We start from the raw sequence: 22,257 nt of genomic DNA, 5'->3' as shown, positions 1-22,257 counted from the left end.
AAGGAGGAAACCATCAGACGTTGGGGCACTTCGAATGTGAATTTGAGTTTTTACAATGGACACGTTTAGCTCTTTTCTCAATTGTCGATATGAATTAGATAAATATAAGAGACAAACAAAAACTTTCGTCTTCTTATTCAGTCTATAATAAATTTAGAATTATAGTTGTGAATTTAGTGATTCGGAGGAAAATATGGAAGAAATTAGAAATATTGCAATTGAACAAGTCAATTGTGTGAATTACAAAGGGCACATTATGTGAGATAATTATTTACTAGACCTTGAGAAATTGGATTTGACGGGATAATTCAAGCACACTATACGCTTATGATCATGTACGAATAAACTATCAAAACTTGGATTTTCGTGCATGCTAACAACCCGATAGATTTTAATCGGTAGAAAAGGAAAGGATATATCAGAGATAAATTTTTATTCTAAGAGAACATAACTTATCCAGGCTAATATCAAATTTGATTAAAAGTATCATCTTCCAATTACTATAAACTCCCTCCTGTCTCAGCAACGAGCAATGCTGCTATTTTACTCTCTTGTTACAGTTTCTGGTGCCTTTTCTTGCATATGATTATTAATCTCTTTAGAAAGATGCCGAATTTCTTATTAAATATTACACCGATCCTCTTTGATGTCGTTTAAGATGAAAAGTGGACATTCTCGCGCATATTGCGCAACCAGAAACTAGTGTAAGAATTAAATCACGCCAATATTTTGGCTTGCTATAATGTTTCAGGTAGTTCATGTCATGAGTCCGCGGAATTAAAGATAATCTAACCTTATCTTATCCAGCTGAGCGCGAAAGTTACTCACGCAAAAACATCCACTTTTACAGAAATGATATCACGTTTCGTTACACTACGCCTGAGATGTCTTGACAGACAGTTACAAGTGCATGATTCTATATTATTGTCATGTCATTAAAAATACTCTCGGTGATAACATCAATCACTTTGTACAGATATGAAATTCCACTTTTGTGTCCTTAGTCTTTTTCAAAGACCTTTAAGATGTTTGCACTAACAGTCGTGAGCGAAGGGAGCTGAAGCCGACATCCAAGCCCTTTTGCGATAATACTCGAGTAAGACTATTATTCGTGATTCATGATTATTCGTGCAAGAAAGTCTTACTCGCCCGATACGACTGAATAATTTTACTGGTAAAAATAAAAAAGCTGCCCCCCCCCCCCAATCAGCGGTTTCCCTCTACCGCCACTGCATGGGGACAATAACTGTCAGTACCGTCCATGTCTTGACGAATTTTATTAAAATTTGTTATAATGGTATATCATTTCAAGATCTACTAAAGTCCCTCATGACAAAGTCTTACTCCTATCCTTTTGACGACAGTTGCATGGCAACGGATACTTGAAATTCTAGTTTAGTTTCTCTCATTGACTAATGGCAGTACTAGATTCCCCTGAAATGTCATGAATGTGTTATGCATGAGCTTCTGCCACCAGAGCTATTTTGATTGGTTGTAACTTTCACTATTGCTATCGAAATGTGGTAGCAAAATTTGGTTGACAGAAGGCGCATAAAGCCAAAGATCAGACATGATCTCTTACGGTACTTTCCCTGGGAATTGTCTTTAGCTAAGGCTTTAGTTTATTTCGCTTCTCTTGCACATTATTACAGCGAGAGAGGCATCTAATAATGATAGTTGATGTTTTTACAGCGCCTTTTCCACTGGATATTAAGCTGTATATGAGATGTCATGCCTAAGAGGCACATGAGAATATTATACCAATTACCAGGTAGAGACAGTACGCGTCCATCACAGAGACGTATTTTATCTTTATAACCACACCAATTAGTTTCACATTTTTTTTTTTAATCATTATCACTTTCATTACCATTATAATGATTTGCGTGAGAAGTCTGGTAACTGTACTTGCTAGCTTCGGTAATAAACGACCTGTGTAGTTATACCGTAATAATTTGATATGGTGAATAATAATTATGCAAGTCACATAGTGCTTTAGGAAATACTGTTAACTTTTCTAACACTCAGACTAACGATTGCCTTTGACAAATTAATGGGCGCGTCTTAAGCCGAGAGCATACGAATACGTCAGACTGGACATTGTGAAAATGTCATGTAATCAAAGTCGGAGGCAACTATGGCAGCTCTCACACTGGCAAAACTTCGCGAAATTTAAGTTCTCGAAGTTTTGCCAGTGTGACGGCGGCTCATGTACACTTCTCTCCTTTCCTCAGCGGTTATTGGAGACAGATAGAAGCCATCCTCAGTAAACGGGTTAGGTTAAGCTTCCCACTTCTCATCACTCATCAGGCTGTAAACTTCCTCATGACGCTTTTGATATATATATATATATATATATATATATATATATATATATATATATATATATATATATTAAGTTTACTGGAGTTCATACTTTTCCAGATTAAAAAAAAATAGTAACATAAGATTGAAATTACGGTGCATAAAGAAAAAGCTTTACATAATAATCAGTTTCAGAATGTACTGAAATCAGTCTAGAGTGTGGCATATACCAATTAATCAATTTATCTATTTATTCATTTATTTACTTATCTATGCTTTTATTCTTTTGTTTACATAGTAACAAGAAAAGAAAAGAAAAAACAACTGGTGTATAACATGCGGTGATTTGAGTACACCCGAAAATAAGATCAACGTGCCTCAGTTCATATCAAGTTAATATACAAGGTGATTTTGATTACAACTGTTATACAATTACTGGGAATAACATGACAAATGATATCAAATTGGCAAGGTTATAGTGAGAAGGTGGGAATACATTTTTTATACGGTTTTCCTTTTCTGTCCTGTATGCATATCATACTCCTATAGTGTATGCAGTGTGACTGGTTTGTCAAATGTTGCTGTGTTCTATGGGTCGTTTATTGGTTATTATTTGTGGATGAGTAAATGTAATGTAGAAAACAGAAGAGATGTCGTACGATTGGATGCACGAAGGAGGCCATGTTATATGTGAGAAGTTAAATTAAGTATTATGCATCCCAGTATAAGCGACATGAATGCATTGTTTCTTATACGCATGAAGGGGGCGAAGTATGTTCTTCAACATTGTGTATCCAACTGGACTTTCTGCAGACTATGAGGTAAAGTACCCCTAGATTTTTAAAGTTTATGTGACAGGTTCTGGGGAACTATTAATTCCTTACGTACGAAGCTTGTATTTATTTCAATAAATCCCAGTGACACACTTGTGCCAGATACGTATGGGTATAGTCGAAGAAAATTTGAAGAAACCTAGTTTTGTTTTTCATTTTTTTTTAATCCGATAGGATGGATTCGTGGCGTTGGCTTTGATAAACCGAAAAAGGGGTACTGCAAATTCGCATTTGACTTGCGTGGCACCAAAGGGTGGGGAGGGGGATGAATGGTCGGAAAGGGGCTTCTAGATGTTTCGTAGCAGACTTTTGTAATACAAGTGCTGCATATACCCCACTTATATCCCCCCTAAAAAAAAAAAAAATGTTTGTTGCAAAGAAACGGGGAAAGAAAAGTTTTTGTGGTTGGACAACACACATACACACCTTCACACACACACACACACACACACACACACACACACACACACACACACACACACGCACACACACACACGCACACACATACACAAAGATTAACCAGTTTTCGATCTGCATTATGAGGGAAATATTGTCGATCTACTTTTCTATTTGTTTGCCATCACAACAGTTCGCCTTAGATTGCGTGTTAGAACAAAACGCGACTACGATCAATGACCAAAGTTATACAATGTACTTTGATTTGTTGGCTGTTTTGTATTATCCTCTGTTAAGTTACTTCTCGATAGTGTCGAATGGCTTAGGCGACAAAAACTGTGTTCAATAACTCTAGGGGCCCACTGTAAAGATGATAAACTTCATGAAACCTGAAAGATATTAGGGAGAAGAAGAAATCTCTGTTTAAGCGGAACCAAGTCAAATAAGTTGAGGCCCGTTTAGGGGACGACTATCAGTCTGGATGAGGTTAGGGTCATCAGGGACCAAGACCAAGTAAAGACATCCAACAATGAAGTTTTTAAACATGAATTAAAAAATGACGCTTCCTGGATGAATGCTAGTGATGCCTTGGGAGTTGCCGCTTACATGATGAATAGGGGTACGTTTGGGTGTTCGTATGGGTTTATATGTTGGCAGACCAATTTCTTTTTTTTTTTCTGAAAAGAGTGGCGCGATCTATAACTCCATTGCACTCCATGACTGATTCTTTATGAGTGTGTGTGCGTGTGTGCGTGTGTGTGTGTGTGTGGGGGGGGGGGGTGGGTGTATGTTACATCGTCGTCCATGAGTCCATGTTTTGTTGGCTCTTTTTCATTTTAACTTCGGTTACTTTTCGTTTCTAGTATTTGTAGTTGAATGCTTTATGTTATGCTACTGCTGCTGGTGGCTTTTCAGTTTTACTAAGCGTTTCGTGTTTGTGTGTTGTGCATCGCCTTTTAGCATGCTTGGTAAGGGTTCAATTAAATGTTCCAGTTGCGAGAGACTATCATTATGTTGCAAAGTGGAATTTTAGCAAGTTCTACTTTCAAATTGCTTAAGATCACGCAGATTTCGTGTTTTACGTTTTGGTGGAGTTAAAAATTCAGGCCCTTTAAGAGGAGGCTGATCTCGGCTGAGAGGAAAGATAATCTGAAAGATCATCAGTAAACTGCGTGTCACATTTTCATCGACGTGCTTGTCCTAGTTCGATACTTTTGTTTGCACCGGAATTAATTAAGTTGACTCTTTTGCATTTGTTGAGCTCAAACTGCATGCGTTTTTAGATTCCCTCCTTTCAAAGCCGGGATTTCGAGTTGATTTGATGGGCTGACAGTTGCTGGAGGCTGTTGTTTGCATAATGTCATGTTTTGTTTTGTTTTGTTTTTATTTGAAGGAGAGACGGATATATTTGACGAAAGTCCCTTTGAAGAGAATGTATTGTTCGTTCGGTGGTAATTGGCGAGATTTGTAGACTGTCACGGTCTGTTTCTTGCAATGATCAAGATTGGTGCTGATTTCCCTGACACTTTCGTTAACTTAACTTCCATGGAGACATTGTTTCGTTGGTAGGTCGTCATTGCTAAATCAAGATTGTTTCTGAGTAATCAAACTTTTTCATGAAAATGCAGTTTCACTTCTCACTTTATCAGGAATGACAAAATTTAGCTTCTATATTTGCCTGCGTTTCAGTTTCAAAAGATGTGTATGTGGTCTTGCGACGTGGTTGACGCTATAAACTCATTAGGTTTAGATAGATAGATAGATAAATGGTATTTTATTGAAGTATTCATGTCTCGCAGTCATACGACTGAATTGCACATAGAATTACATCGTAAAAGAGACAATAGATATTACAAAAAAGGGTATTCATACAAATGAAACACGTAAAATACTGACATCAAGAAACGAGGTCATACGACAGGACATGTAGACCTACAGACTGGGCAAACCGTAAACATAATCTCATAACAAAAACACAGATGATCATGGTTCGGTATTCACACACTCTCTTTCGACACCTGCCTCACACACTATCACACGCCCTTTCGCTCTTTGTCACTTTCACTCGCTCTTTCTCTCATGTTTTTGCATACGCACCACTACTACGCTCACACAATATATTAGTACATTAACAGACCTGCTGATTTCCTATTCTCGTTACACCCCAGTGATCACTCTCGTGCACCTGATCATCAAAGTCTATACTGATCAATGAGATTCTTCTCGGGAGATATGCACAATGAATGCCTATTGAAATACACTGTATATTGCACTGAATTAATTACGGGGGATTCTAAAATGTGCAAAGTATATATAATTCCACTCCCAAACAAATAGGGTGAAAAACAGCAAAACATGTTCCAGACAATGAATTGGTGTAGTTGAGTTGAGATAAATAGAAGAAGGAGGAAAGAGGGGCATGGGTGGGAAGGAGAGATAGGGCGGAAGAAACAGAGAGGATAAAAGAAAAGAAGGAAATAAGAAGGTGTACACCAACAGAGCGCCTATACAATATTGGGTGGGATATACATGCATGCAAGAACCAAGGGAGGTTAAGAGAGAAATAGGGATCGGAGTGTCGGCTGCAGCAAGTATTATACAGTTCTGCGAGGCACGTGGCACCTGTACATTGTGTATCATAACAAACAGATTATCCAATAATTGAAATAACACGCAAAATTAACGCTTTCATAAGTGTAAGCCACAGACTCTACACGCGTACAATATACCTCTTTACACAAAGATATCATCTTTGTGGTGTAAATAGGAAGAAATAAGAGGGATCACATCAATGAGCATAAAATTGATCAAAGTGACACGAAACTCATTATCCGAATACGACATGAGACATAATGTTGGGTAAACTAGTTCTTCTTCTCGTAAAATAAATATATACAGTTAAATGTGATTATCATTGCATTAAAAAAAAAACATATTACAATCATACAGTACAAAAAGCACTGCTTAAAGCCGAAAAATGAGAGAAGCTGGAAAGGCCAAGAGAAAACGGGAAATAGGAGTATACATCGTAACATACACACAACAGGAAATAAAAACCTACCCATTGCAAATCAAAAGCTACAAAATGAAATGTCATATAAACCCCGCATCATTGTATAAACAAATGATCAATGCAGTATAGACGTGTAGATAAAAGGGGGACAACCAGTCAATGGTCATAAAACTTGATCAAAATATCGTTGGTTCGTCATCCGAATACACGTGCACCGAACATTGTTTTGCGTGAGATTATTATACTTCTCGTGACATGAAAATGCTGTATAGTATCGTACAAAGAAAGCAATGATACGGTAAAGCACAAGGGGCTGCATGAAATACCATCATGAGTAAAGGTTCAATTATGATAACAATTTCCGAGCCTAAGAGACGACTTTTGCTCACAATATACAAGGAAACATTACAATGAAGTAATATTTGCCGATGAACATGATGCGAAACAAACGTAAAACCTGTATAACATCATTTAGAATTCAGTAGTTTAGTCATGAATGGTACTGGGCTATTTTTGTAACGGTTGGTGCGGCACCTAGGTTCTTTGTACAACTTTGTATGTCTTGAAGATCTTGTGCAATCGTTAAGCATGAACCAGTTTTTTCCAATCTCTAGTTTAGTGGAAGACTTGGCAAAGGAGAGGCAGAGTTTGACACGCCTTGAGGCCAAGTCCTGAATCCCCGCTAGCTCGAGTGAAGTGCAATAGGAATTTCCAGGGAAGATAATTCTCAGTGCTCGTTTCTGGATACGTTCGATGGCGGATGACTGAGCGACAGTAAGCCCGGAGTGCCAGACAGGGGAGGCATATTCCAGGAGGGGTCTGATGTATCCAGTGTATACTGTCACAAGGTCAGCAGGAGGAAGTCGGAATTGTTTCAGTCTGCGGAGCATGTACAGGCGAGAGGCTGCGCGTGACGTAATGGAGGACACATGGTGATTCCATTTAAGGTCGCTTTGGAAAGCCACACCGAGCAATTTCATGACTGACACTTCCTTCAGAACATCGTTGCACAGAATGAGATCAAGATCAGGTGGTGGCGTTTTGCGGAAACTGACACGCATAATGTGGCATTTGTGTGGATTTAGCATGACATTATTGTGACCACACCAAACTTCCAGGTCACACAAAACAGGTTGCAGGGACACACTGGGCGTAGCACCACTGATTTCAACAGCGCCAAGGGACATATCGTCTACATATTTCCACCGACGAATTGAGGAATCACGCAGTGCATCATCAATGAGAACTAGAAACAGGAGGGGACCAAGACGGGTGCCTTGAGGGACACCAGCCGACATCGCTCTTGGAGGTGAGAGGACGCCTCGGTAACGAACTTGATTTTGTCTGTCCGTCAGGAAACTGCCCGTCCATTCAATCAACCATGGAGCCACGCCGGAAGCGAACAGTTTCTGCATCACGATTGAGTGGTCTACCCGGTCAAAAGCGCGAGTGAAGTCAGTAGAGACGATGGAAGTGATGGATTTAGGGCGATCCGCGTTTTCACACAGGAAGTTGTAGATGTCAACGAGACATTGCGCTGTGGAGCGACCTGCTCTGGCACCAAATTGGTTCGGGTCTAACTGATGATTCAGGTGACGCAACAGATGGCGATAAACAAAAATCTCAGCTATCTTCGCAAAGTGATCAGTCAGGGAGATCGGCCTATGTCTCTCAATCGAGGAGGAAGATTTCTCTTTAGGCACGGGAACAATGATTGCCTTTTTCCACTGCTTTGGGACAAGACCTGACTGGTAGGAAGAGTTCAGCACCTCACAGAGGGGTGTTGCCAACTCAATAGCAAATTCCTTGACAAGACGTGCAGGTATTCCATCAGGACCACTTGATTTCCCTGGTTTGATTCGTTTCAGCTCCTTGAAGACCTCATACGGTTGAAGTAATGTTGGAGGTTGGGAGGGCAAGAATGCTGGTAAGCTCTCACGATCAAGTACAGGTATGTCGAGATTGATGCTTGCGAAGTGGTTATTGGCCGCTTCAGCGACAGCATAATCGTCCAAATCAGGAATTTCCGGTATGGTGATGGTACTTGCGGGTTTCGCTGCAGATGACAAGAGTTTGATATGTCTATACCAGCTTGATGGGTTCTCTTGCTTCAATTTGAGAACACGCTTTTTGTAGAAGTTGCGTTTCAGTTCCGCTTTCACCCTTTGAACTTTGTTACGCAATCGTTTCCACTCCCTCTCATCTGTTCGAAATGCTCGTTGTCTCTGACAGATCAACGCTTTGAGGAAAGGCGTTACCCATGGTTGATCGTTTGAGTGCATTTTGGTTGATTTCAGCGGAAAAAACACATCAATTTTCTCTCGCAGGGTTTCATAGAAATTGTTACATTTTTCTTGGACAGAAAGCTGAGGGGATGTGACTTCAGCCCAGTTGTGCTGTGAACACCAGTTACCAAACCCACGAATCGCAGAGTCTTTCATGGGACGAGTGATTTTACTGACCAATTTGTTTGGTTTCTCACCTTTACTATAGGATGGTTTCCAAAGCACAGCATTGTGATCGCCACCAGTGCCTAGAGGTGAGAGGATGTCTGGTGCGGAGTAATCTCTTTGCATATTTGTGATTATGAGGTCCAATATGGCAGATCCACGTGTGGGACTCCTCACAACTTGAACAAGACCACCCGTACATGTAAGCTGAGAGATGTCGGCTCGGTTAAAATCACCAAGAATCATGATACCAGCGTTTGTGTGCCTAGTGTTTATATCGTCGACACAGTTCATGAGGTACTGGATGAGATCGTCGGCGCCATCGTACGCGGGAGGGGAATACACAGCCGCTACGTAAATGCACGAAACGTCACGGGGTAGTCTCTTAGGCCTGATTTGAATCCAAAGAATCTCATGATCAGGATGTGGTGGGAGAAAACTGACAGTCTTAGGTGATAAATCAGGTCTAGCGTAAATCACCACTCCACCACCACGCCGAAAAGTCCTCGATTTTGCGTAGGACAAGAAATCGTTCACTGCATAGTCACTCTCGGGCTGGTCAGCTCGAAACCAAGTTTCACTTACTACACATAGGTCACACCCCAGTTGTTTGACGATGATAGCAAATTCATCCAGTTTGTTATTCAGAGAGCGAGGGTTGCAGAGGTAAACAGTCGGGAATGTAAAATAGTGCAAGTTTGAGGAACTTACGCATTCAATTCTCTGTAACTGGGGGGTGCGGGGCCTGGTTTTTGTTCTTCTACTTCTGTTGCCAGTAATGACCTTAATAGCTCTCCTTTTGTGAGAACCAGCTCGGCATCCGCGTCGCCTGTAGATGCCGAGTTCCTTTGTCCGGTGGAATACTTCAGTGGGCAGTCGAGAACGGGTGGCTATGTTACGTAATGACGTGAGTTCCGATGGAGAATAGAAGAAACGTTTGCAATCTCGGTTTGTACTTGACCCTTCAGATTTCAGCTGGAAGGCCATGGCTTTGGTAGAGGTGGATGGTGGCAATCCGTCGGCTTGCAGGAGGGACAGTGGTCCGTACAGTGCAAGTACCGCAAGAAACCAGTAGTAGGCTGTCATCGTCACAGCAAAGGTTTTCCAAAATCTTTCCAAAACTGAGGTTAAAGTTTCAACCAAACATTGCCAGGTGATTCCACTGGGCTACAATGACACACTAGTCAGGACATTATGAGTGCAACAGGCAAAATATAGGTCAAATCCAGCAAAATTCAGAAAAAATATGAGAAGGTTTGAAATCGGCGTCAGTGTTGAACGACAGCGCCCTCTTTACATGTTTTGGGGGATGCAGCGTATTGCTGAACTGTTATGCAGAACTAGGATTAGATACATCACAAGGGCAATCCATACCTTAATTCACTTACTCATGTACTTTGATGTGTCCTGTGCTCTTTTTCATGTTCCTTTCATGTATTCAAAACTAAATTTAGTTGAATAGAGATAGATAGATAAATAAAGAAATATTCGTTTATTCTGGTAAAACAAAATGGTGCATAGCAGGCCAAAGGCTGAATTGCGTGCCACCGGTGTATATGTAGATATAAAACAATTCAATAATTCTGCAGAGCAAACATAAAGAAAACACACGGTCCATTCTACCGTAGCTACTAATACCATTCTATTTCAAAATACAGTTTCCAATCGAAAACTAGTGATTGCACTTTAAAAAATGCCACTTAAAATCTAATTGACTGTAATGGAGTATAAAAAAGTATGTTAACCTGTGACAAATCGTAAGTGATCTAAACGGATGTTATAGATACTTATTGTGTGTATTGTGTAAATGATTTATGTATTTGATTTAGACAAATATTAAAGTGGTCAGAAACTTTGAGACCCAACTTGCAAATAGTTTTCTATTCAATCTTCCTTCTTCTCATCATATACACATAAAGCAAACTTTGAAGATATTGTTACAGGCTGGTAAGGCTAGACTACATTGCTTATGAAGTGTGACTGCTGAATAAAAGGATGCACGTCACGAAACCGATACCCAGGAGTCATAGAGCCTACAAATCATACAGCCCATGAGGTCGACACAAAGCAAACAAGGCCCACGAAGCCGACATATTAAACCCCATGTTGTATCTGTCGAACTCGTGGGTTGTTTTTACGTAGTGTCGGTCTCATGGGCTTTATTTGCCCAGTGTCGAACTCGTGGGCTGTATGACTTATCGCATTACTACTACATCTATCCTGGTACATTTGGATTGAATTTACCCGAGTTAACAACCATCCATGCTGTTACGTTCACATTCTTCTTCATCTTCGTTTTACCAGAAAATAATTGCACTACACTTTTTATCAGTACAGACTTACACGTTGTTTGAATTTGCCGTTGGGGAGTGTACACCTCGATTTTTTTTTTATCCTGTCACCATTATTTGTTTAACTGGCGCCAGGCTTGTTCCCCCTCGATTGCAGTGAATTCATGAGTCATGAGGTAACACATGAGTTAATTTGGCAGCCGTGGAACATCCAGGGGAGAGAGAGGGAGGGGAGACATAGTGTATGTGTGTTTGTGTGTGTGTGTGTGTGTAGGAAGGTGCTGGTAATTGGACTGTTTTCATTCCTGCGGTAGACTGCTCCGTAACTACCCCTACTGCGTGTCATTTCATGGCGGACTTCACGGTTTCCCTCCGGTGAGCTGAGGAGACAAGACGTGGTCACACTAGACACGAAGCTCTGAAGATTTCATTCCAAGAAACTCTGACCTTCTCTTGATGACAGATGTTCATCGCAGAGCTTTAGCTGGGAGACGTTCCAATGCATGCTAGATAACTGTGGACAAGGCCCGTCTATAAGTGAGGATATTACAGGGCATGCACTCATACGTGGAACGTTCAGGTTGAACGAGGACCAGCACGCATACCAAGCATGGTTAGAGAGGGGTGATCCACATTGATTACCTTCTACCTGACGCGACCGTAGGAAAAACAAAGTACAAAAAAGGAAACAACCACAACTAACGCTTTAGCTTTCAGAGCCTTCACAAGAAGAGTAGCGATAAACCCAACCAGCAGCTATTCAAATTGACCTACTTGAATTGAGAGAAACAAAAATTGTAACTATTTTTCTTTTGGTGTCATGATATATATCAATACACACATATATATATATATATATATATATATATATATATATATATTTGCCATATCCATTATTTGTCACGAGTAATACACCATTAACGCCGAGGTTGCCTCCATCAAAAGGTGATTATCACTTATCTATACCTATGTGTGTTCGACTGTCCAAAGTATGTTCCTGACATCTTAGTCTGAATTGGAATGAAGCCATTGCAGTTTGACGTTCTGACACTAGACTATTTTTAAAGTCCTACCTTCCAAACACCGATATTTGAATATATTTATGCTAAGTTTTTGGATCATAAAGTAAATCGGAAAGTGTGTTTTCAGCAGTTTTTCTACAACCTTTTTTTTTTTTTGGAGAGTATAAGTGTGATCATGTATGTCATAGTAGCCCATTTTCATTTCTTGAAAATCCTTTGCACATTCTTCGCTTTCAACTCTAATAACTTTTGAAAGGATGATACTACTGCTTTGAAAGTTGAAAATGATCATGACCAGAATGTGTTGATAAATCATGCTTAATTTCAACTTAATCCAAATATCTCTTCATTTTTGTTGCTACGGTGGTTTACATCCTGTTTTTGTCCCATTCATCACACAGCTAGCACGGCTTGATAAAGATTAAGCGCTTGATTAGACATGTATTTCAGAGCCTTTTTTCTCAGTTCACACTTTTCCAGAGCGTGTGCTTTCTTTTTAATATTTAGATAGGTTAGGAGAATTGAGTTATACATCGTTATAAAGCTTGGAGTCTGCTCTGTTAGAATCTGCCCTACACTAAAAATCCACGTCTGGCGACTTGTTGGTTTTTGTGATGCAGGGTCGTATATGTATATATATATATATATATACATATATATATATATATATATATATATATATATATATATATATATATATATATATATATATATAGTGCAAGAGATAGTTCCCTTCCCAAACGTGGGCGGTGCCTCATCGAGAGCAACGTCCGCCTCAGTCTAATTTCTTTCAGTATATATATATATATATATATATATATATATATATATATATGAGAAGCAAAGTTGAAGCTGCCAAATCCTCTTATGATAAGCTTAAGTCAGCATCATGATAATTAAATCAATCGAGTAATTTGTGACTTTCTTATAAGAATGAAATGCCTTTTTACGGGGAGAAGTATAAGACGGACCCCCCCCCCCTCAGTAATTCAGCGAATGTTTCGCGGAACCTAATTCACACATTTATATAGACAAAGATAGAATCAAATGTCGGTCTGTGAGGAAGACGTATGGAGAAGACCCAGTGTAAGGCGACTCCAGCCCAATGGACCGGACATTAAAATGACAGCACAGTGAACGATGTGGTGCCTTGTCCTTCTTTCATATCTAATGCTGATGTATATGGTTCGTCTTGTTTGTTATCCTTGCTGCGCTCAGCTCTCAAATAACGACGAAGGTTAACAGCTGCTCTTTACTCGGAGCAAATCGTATTACTATCGTTAATCTTGATAGATGTGGGTATTCACACTGAGGAAGCCAAGAGGCCACGAGAAAAATGTTCATGTCACGATTGTTTTTTTTTTTTTAATTATCATTATAACGTTATGCTTCGCCCATATTATTTGCATATGTGAAGTACTCTCGCCACTGTCTCGATCTGTTATCCGAGTCTTGGTAATCATTCCTTCTTCAAGACAGTTTACTGTTCCCTTATAGGGCTTTTTCTACCACCCCCCCCCCCCCCTTCGCCCCTCCTTCCGCGGTACTGCTGATGGCTCTATAATCCTCAGAACATATCCGCAAAAAGTACGACCGCATATATACATGTAGGTATATATATAGGTATGGATTTGTCGAAAGTATTCGACACCATCGACCATGAAATATTGATTCATAAACTTAATACGTATGGAGTACGAGGTCACGCTCTGCTCTGGTTTATAATTTATTTGCAAAACCGTCAATAGTATGTTAGTTTTCAGTCTAATGAATCACAGAAACTTGATATTAAATGTAGGGTACCTCAAGGCTCCATTTTAGGGCCTCTGTTGTTTAACATTTATATAAATGATATTGTAAATTCTTCTCCATCTTTGAATTTTATACTTTTTGCTGATGATACATCCATTATTACATCAGATCATGATATAGGGACCCTTGTTAATCGTTTGAACACTGAATTATTAAATATATTGTATTGGTTTAAATCAAACAAGTTATCTTTGAATGTTAACAAGACAAATTTCGTTCATTTTAGAAAACCCTACTCACAGGATTTTAATATCAATATATCAATTGATGGGTTTTCTCTTTGTGAGAAGCAGGTTATTAGATTTTTAGGCATAACAATCGATTCTCATTTGACATGGAACGAACATATATCCTGTCTACAAAGGACCCTATCAAGAAATATTGGCGTACTCTGGAAGTTAAAAGATCTTTTATCAGAACGATCCCTGATTATTTTTTATAATTCTTTAATTTTGCCTCATATATTGTATTCAAATATTGTATGGGGAAATTGTAGTATTACTAAACTGAATTCATTGTATCTACTCCAAAAGCGTGCTATTCGCATGATTACTAATTCCACCTATTTTTCTCATACAGATCCTTTATTTTATCGTTTGCATACTTTGAAGCTTCAGGACATCCACATTTTACAAATAGGTATATTTATGTACAAGTTCACAACAAATCAACTTCCCTCTTTATTTCATAATATGTTTCTCTTAAATTCGAATATACACACAATATCCAACTCGCCGTTCGACAGACTTTCACCTTGTGAACCCCAAAACTGTTTTAGCTCAGATATCAATTAGACATTACGGTCCCGAAGTCTGGAACAACCTACCTGGTCAATTAAAGCAGTGTACTTCACTTTTTTCCTTTAAGGCTCATTTAAAAAAGTATTTTTTTTTGAAATATGTTTCGTGTTAGTTGGCTTTGATCAATGTATTTTTGTCTCAGTCAGCCCTGACCTATGCAAAATGTTTTTCGATTTTTTCCATTCCCTCCCGTTCTTTTCTTTGATAATGACTTTACAGGGGCACTTACGTGTATTTGTATATTGCATACCCTCCGTGAAGCACATACCTTACCCCCAAAATAGGCATGCTATAGCATTCATTCTCTCTTGCACTGTCACTTGCACACACGACGCACTGTCACTCGCACACACCTACACTTCTATTGTCTACTATACCATGCAGAAATCAATGGTGCTGCGTGCTTTTTTTTTCTTTTTTTAAAGCGCCAAGTCACTGTTTTTTTTCGTTTTTTTTTCTTTAGTAAAATGTGTTTCGTGAATCAAGAGTAAGAGTTTTATGAGTACATATATAATTGGTGTTGTATTATATTTGTATTATATATATATACACTCAGCAAAAAAAGAAAGTAAACACTTTTTCGAAGTCATAGTTTTCATAGAAGGTCTTTCTGAAAATCAATATATTATATACCATATTAAAGGTAATTTAATTGGCTATTAAGCTGATAGGTTATTTAAAAAGAAAACTTTATGCATGAGTGAGCACATTCGTTTTTGTCCTCCAAAGCACAAAATTAAAATTGCAAAAATTGACATGTTGCCTTTCATTTGCAAATGCCCTTCACGATAACATTGACAACAAAAGACCAGTTTTACACAATGAGAGACATGAATGAAATAGGAAAAATAAGTTTTTGTTCTCTTTATCTCTTAATAACATCTGAGAAAAACAAAGTGGGAAACTAAAGGGGAAAAATAAGATTTTCTGTCAAGTCAAACTTCAAATGACATAAGGAATAATAAGCATAAAGATGATTAAATGAGCAGAATTTCTTTCTTTATTTCTTTTAATCTAGTGATTTAAGGGTCAATGTGACAATTTCAAGAACCAAACATTATTTTCAATTTCTTGATTTGAAAAAAGAGCTCAAATTTCTACCAGTTTTGTTAATTTTTACTTCTTCTCTTATTTCATTTGAATTTAGATTTGACATAAGATGCTTTATTTTCCTCCATTATTTTTGGCCTTCAATGATCTTTTGAGCTTTAGAGATATCGTAGAGATCAAAGGCTTATTTTTGCAACTTAATTCATGTTTCTTTTTGTGTGAAATTTGTTGTTTGTTCTTATTGTTCCATGGAAAAGCACATACACACGAATGAAAACTTGTTCAGTTTTGCAATTTTTACTTTCGTGCCTTGGAAGAGAAAAGCAGTTGTGTTCACTCATGAAAAAAGTTTCTTATTTTGTTGACCTACCGGGTTGATAGCCAATTAAATTACCTTCAATATGATGTATAATACATTATTTTTCAGCCAAATATTCTATGAGAAATCTAAACTTGAAAAGCGTTTACTTTCTTCTTTTTTTCCTGAGTGTAGATAGGGCCTCATCCACGTCAAGCTCTGCTTATGATGACGGTCCCCTGTATTGATTTCTCCTTTGTTCATAGATACAGTATGCCTTAATATGTTATTTTGATTCATATGTCACCACAGACTGATGTTGTTACACAAATGATATCTTTTGTATTGATTTGTATGTTAACTCTCTCTTTTTGTTTGCATACTCTGTATCACTCTGTTTTCATTTGCAATTGTATTTGGAGAAAGAAAATGCAGAAATAAACCAAACCAAATATATACATGTAGAGATAAACGGTGTCCTGAGGGACATAACATAGCACGCGATTTTTGTTTTCTTTCATTTATCTCAGGGCCCCGATTTATTATCTCGGGGACCAAACTTACCATCTCGATGCCCCGACTTAATATCTCTGGACCTCGACTTTATATCTTGGGGCTCCGAATTATCATATTGGGGCCCGCGCCATTTTATGTCCCCATAGGGCCCCGTGGGCGACACACCACATAAAAGTAAACATACCATCTCACTGCCTCCGTCTTTCACACACACACACACACACACACACACATACACACACACACACACTCTCTCTCTCTTTCTCTCTCTCTCGCGACATTTTAACTTGTTTTCGAATCTCTCCTGAATCTTACCAAATTTCTTGTGTCGATCTTTGATTACGATTCTCTACCTGTGAGATTCTTATTCTTTCAAGGATTTTAATACCCGAAGTAAGCCTCAGCTTTGGAAACCGGAGTAGAATGTCCGTGTGCGTGTGGTTTATGATTCTGTGTGTGTGTGTGTGTAGCTATATGTTGGGTTTGTGTGTGTATATTGCTTCCCCCTCTTCACATCACGTTTATTCTAGAGAGCCTAACAACTTGACACAACAAGGACAAACAGAACGTGTCACATGTTCTATGAGCCAAGTAAAAATAATGTAATGAGAAAGAGCCTTCATGAAACGGCTCAGTGATAATAGCATTAAATGGATACTCAGGATGCTATTAAAAAAAGCATCATGTGTGGTCCATAGTATGTACGGTGGCTTTGGATCGCAGGTCTTCTATCTCTTTATCATGGCAATATGTGCACCGAACGCTGGAATATTTCTACTCATATCAATGTTCATATCTTCTGTTGCCTATAAGCTTAAAGAGATAATATAGTATTGGTGGAGATGAGGGTTTAGCTTTTTACTTTTTGCATGATACCATGAAACCACTTATAACATACTACAGGGCATACAAATCCAAGAGGAATTTAAAGTTTACTAGATGAAAATCGGTTTTGGAATGGCTGAGACATCTAAAAATAAAGTAAAACAAAGCAATCCTAATAAAAGGTGGGTCCCACTTTTATTAGGATTGTTCTGTTTTGGATATTTCAGCGATTTACAAAAAAAAAATATTCATCATAGATAAATACCTTGAATTCCTCTTGGAAGTGCATGATCTTTCATATTTCATAAGACATGTAAGAGGTTTCTCAGTATCTCAACCAAAATGTTAGAAACCTGAAGTTAGGTCTCAACCAATAGTATACGATCCCCACTTAACAACTTGCCTTTAATTTGCTTAGCTGTTTATTTCGATTCTCTATTCCCTGTCACCATCCAACCTCTCTCTTCATCTCCCTTTCTGATCCATGTACCCCGGATTTATATTGATATTAATTCTTTCTGACCTTCATTATAAAGATTCAAACAGTCATATGCACATGATCCCCCCAATCAGAGGGTAGGGGGCATGAGCAATAGTTTTCACTGGAGGAATTCATCCCATTGCTTGAATGTTGTGTGTATTATGTGAGGTTATACAGCGGGACGTCGATCAGTAATGCATCGGCACCAAGACTTTCCTTGAATACTTCTGAAATACGCCTTCAGTGTTTGGTAATCAATTTGCGGTGTGACATGAGGGTTTGTAATTAATTACTGAAAGCAATGCTGAATATGAATCGATCTTCTTGCCACCCGAAGGGTTTTTTAGATGCATGTTTGTTCGTCAGCGTGTAAGCTACAATTGCGCTACAAGTCTGTCTTTACGTTCTCCTACACTGTCTAATGATCGATTCCCACCCTTGTCAATTCATTAATTCTATTCACCTACATTGCAGAAGGCTGTCTGACATAATGAAATATTATCACGACAGAGACACTTTCCGCCCCGTTCAGCTTCTGTGAAGCTGAACGTGTTAGTCATTCATATCACCGTGTGATAAAAACAAATTACTGAATGACTTTATCTAGGTATAGCGCTGCTGGTATAAAATATACAAGGCTTGCTGTAAATTTCATTGTTAGATGCCATTGCTAGCGGCGTACAACACTTTACATCATTCTCTAAATTAATTTGTTGCAGGGTCAGGCTAACGAAATGATATTTGGAAGAGATCATATTTCACTGTATCTTTAGATGAGCTCTTTTATGTTAGTGTTCTAATTGGGTATAATCATAACAGCAACTTCTTGAACGTGTCAATAATATTTGTCTTTATGTGCTTGTTTCAAGTGGCTACTATCCATAAATAAGCCTATGCATGCCGATGTGAATTGATAGCGTGTTCAAACACTCAGATTGTAGAAGGTCAGACACTTTCTCATAAAAAGCAGTTTCATTTCCGAAGTGTTTGTGGCTGCTAGATAAAAGTGAAACAATGCGCTTGGTATCACGTGAGTTATATTCTCAAATAAACGATGGAATCATAGGGTCTCAGGAAGGAAATAGCTGGTTAGCCTGACTAACTGCAAAACAATCATGATATCAATGAGTCGTATGAGAGCAATGAATGGTAAAGTAGTATGTCAATAGTAAAAACACAATGTGCGACGCTCTACTCTGCTCTGATGACTTGGATGAAGCAATAATGACGCGTTTTGTTCTGACGATTATGTCGGACAGAAAACTTCTGAAGGTTTATTTGTTAATTTGAAAAGCGTAGTGATTGAATAGATCCCCTAACCCTCCCCATAATTGCGACAAAATCAAATCATGAGACCGACATAATGACTATCGCTGCGGACTCGACTGTTTGCTTTGTGATGACAGACATCGGGCTTAGCATGTTTGGGCCTTGTGCTCGGATTTCTAAGTGAAGGCCAATTAAACCTGTATTACCGTGGACAAGCGCCATTGAGGGAATTCCCCTCTTACTTATGGGGATGTAAATAGCAACGAATAGGTCATCTCTTTCACCTTGGTAACATTAACTTAATAATAGGTCAATCTCCTCCCCCCTCCCCCCCCCCCTCTCTCTCTCTCTCTCTCTCTTTCTCTCTCTCTTTGTTCCTAAATGAGATAGTATATTTAGCTTTTATGATTATTTGCGTCAAGGATTCCGGAAACAGTCAGGAGTAGGAGTGTATCTCTGCCAAAGAGATCATTTAGGGTTAAGCTCTTTGATCTCTGCTAACACAATCTACGTCAAAACCAGAGGAAATCAGACGGAGCAGGGAGGTGAGACGGAGGTACTGTGACCCATCGTTATATTATGATTCCATCGTAGTGTTAGGCCGTATGTTTCCTTGTATTCTTTCATATTTACAACCAAATATCTGAAGACTTTTAGTGAATTTGAGAAAGAACTCCTTCTTTGAGAAGCAAACGACAAGCAATAAACAATAAAATATCAAGTTTATTTTTCATGTAAACGTTCATGAGCAAATGAGAGGATGTTTGCAGTAAAAACAATTATTTTGTTTCCAATTAGTAAAGGAATTCAAAATTTGACATTCTAACCTGTTTAAAGGAATGGATTGATTTTTCTATTAAACTCGATCTATTTCTACTTAATTGGGTAACTTTCACTTTACCCAAGTGAACTGATTGAGAAATTTAACAGGAGTGAAATTGTCTTAAGATAAAAATTATAACAACAAACACCGGAACACCGACTAATTTTGAAAAGTCTATCATTGAAAAGCAGATATAGTCGACTGTATGAACGCACTGTGAACACACTGTGAAAACATTGTGGGACACTTATCATGGACGAGATTATTCCAGAGTACATGGGACACTTAAATACAGATACATGTATAATTGGCACTTTCAAGAAGTTGCTGTTATGATTATACCCAATTAGAACACTAACATGAAAGAACTCTTCTAAAGATACAGTGAAATATGATCTCTTTCAAATATCATTTCGTTAGCCTTCGTTGTCCCTGCAACAAATTAATTAACTCTTGCATTAATTTAGAGAATGATGTAAAGTGTTGTACGCCGCTAGCAATGACATCTAACAATGTAATTTACAGCAAGCCTTATATATTTTATACCAGCTGCGCTATGCCTAAAAAAGTAAAGTCATTCAGTAATTTGTTTTCATCACACGGTGATATGAATGAATAACACGTTCAGCTTCACAGATTAGATAGGCATGGAGAACATAAAGACAGATGACTTGTAGCTTACACACTGACAAAGAAACTTCCATCTCAAAACCCCTTCAGGTGGCAAGAAGATCGATTCATATTCGGAATTTCTTTCAGTAATTAATTACAAACCCTCATATCGCACCGCAAATTGATTACCAAACACTGAAGGCGTATTTCAGTAGCATTCAAGGAAAGCCTTGGTGCCGATGCATTTACTGTTCGAATAGCACTGTTATTACTTATCAAACTGCACCGTTTTGTATTTAGACATATTTTTGTGAACTTGCTCAGTATCTATTTCAAACGTGAAATCTATGTGTGCTTATATTGAATAGTGTGCTAAACCCTGTAACACTATGCTTTTGTCTTTCAGGTTATGGAGATATCGTGCCTTTGACCACGTGGGGGCGTGCTTTTTGTGTGGTGTACTCCATCATTGGCATCCCGCTGTCTCTTATCTGCCTCGCCAACATTGGAAATCTCATGGCCAGACTCGTACTCAAGCTATGCAGATTAGGACACAGGATTTTGGTCATTCGTCATCGACTCAATTCTTGCAGCTGTAAGTCTGCGAGAAAGAGGTCAAAGGTCGTCGAGAAGACTTCGTCGAAGAAACAAATTGTAGGTAGCGATGTCGAAATAGGTCTGGACACCTTCGAAAGCCCTCCTGATTATTCGCCTACGGATGAGGTTGTGAAGCAGTCAGTCCCAGCGACGAGAGATTTCAACGGACTTAGACCCGACCAACCATGCACGCGATCAGTATCCATAGCAACAGAAAGACCAACTTTTCATCCAAAGGGCATAACGAAACCAGAAACCCAAGAGGGCGCCGACCATCCCAAGTCATGTGCCTGTGAGTGCGAGTGCCAGTGCCCGAACCAAGCAGAGCCGGACATCCTCGAAGAAGTGCCGCTCTTTATCGTAGTCATCATCCTCGTCGTCTACATGTGTGCTCATGCAGCTCTGATGTCGTCGTCGGAAAACTGGACTTTTGGTGAAGGTCTTTACTTTTCCTTCATCACACTGACCACCATTGGGTTCGGTGATCTGGTGCCTACCAATCACTACGCCAGAGATTCTTTCATACCTTGTATCTTCCTCACATTATTCGGGCTCGCCATTATGTCCATGTGCATTGCGTTGGTGCAAGAGAAAATCCTTCGCACCTTTCGAGAAATCAAGCGTAAAATTGGAACATAAATTTTCATAACTTTGCTCTTTGTGTCGTCACAGTCCCACGTATCTCTGACATCATACGAGGTTGGAGAGATCCTCGCTGCTGTGATATCGTAGGCCCAGACTCAGAGCTTTGCAGACGACAATGCAACCTTCACGCATGCGCTCTGAGATCCAAGAACACTTGCGTGTAAGATAAGAGGCAGCAAATGCATTGCATGGTCCGAGGTTTGACCAGAAGAAATGTACC

At 38.9% G+C, this 22,257-nt stretch overlaps 1 protein-coding gene across 1 annotated transcript in view; it reads left to right on the top strand.

Moving 5' to 3' along the window:
• The window catches only part of LOC140241487 (potassium channel subfamily K member 18-like), a 36,545-nt gene extending 14,514 nt beyond the window's left edge, over positions 1-22,031 (top strand). The window contains exon 3 of the mRNA XM_072321215.1: positions 21,202-22,031. Within this exon, the coding sequence (XP_072177316.1) occupies positions 21,202-22,031 (830 nt within the window). The remainder of the gene's footprint in view (positions 1-21,201) is intronic.
• Positions 22,032-22,257: the final 226 nt, after the last annotated feature.

The sequence above is a fragment of the Diadema setosum genome, chromosome 18 (genome assembly GCF_964275005.1).
Source record: "Diadema setosum chromosome 18, eeDiaSeto1, whole genome shotgun sequence".
Lineage (NCBI taxonomy): Eukaryota > Metazoa > Echinodermata > Echinoidea > Diadematoida > Diadematidae > Diadema > Diadema setosum.
Note: the sequence above shows the minus strand (reverse complement) of the source record. Positions and strands in the feature narration are given on the sequence as shown.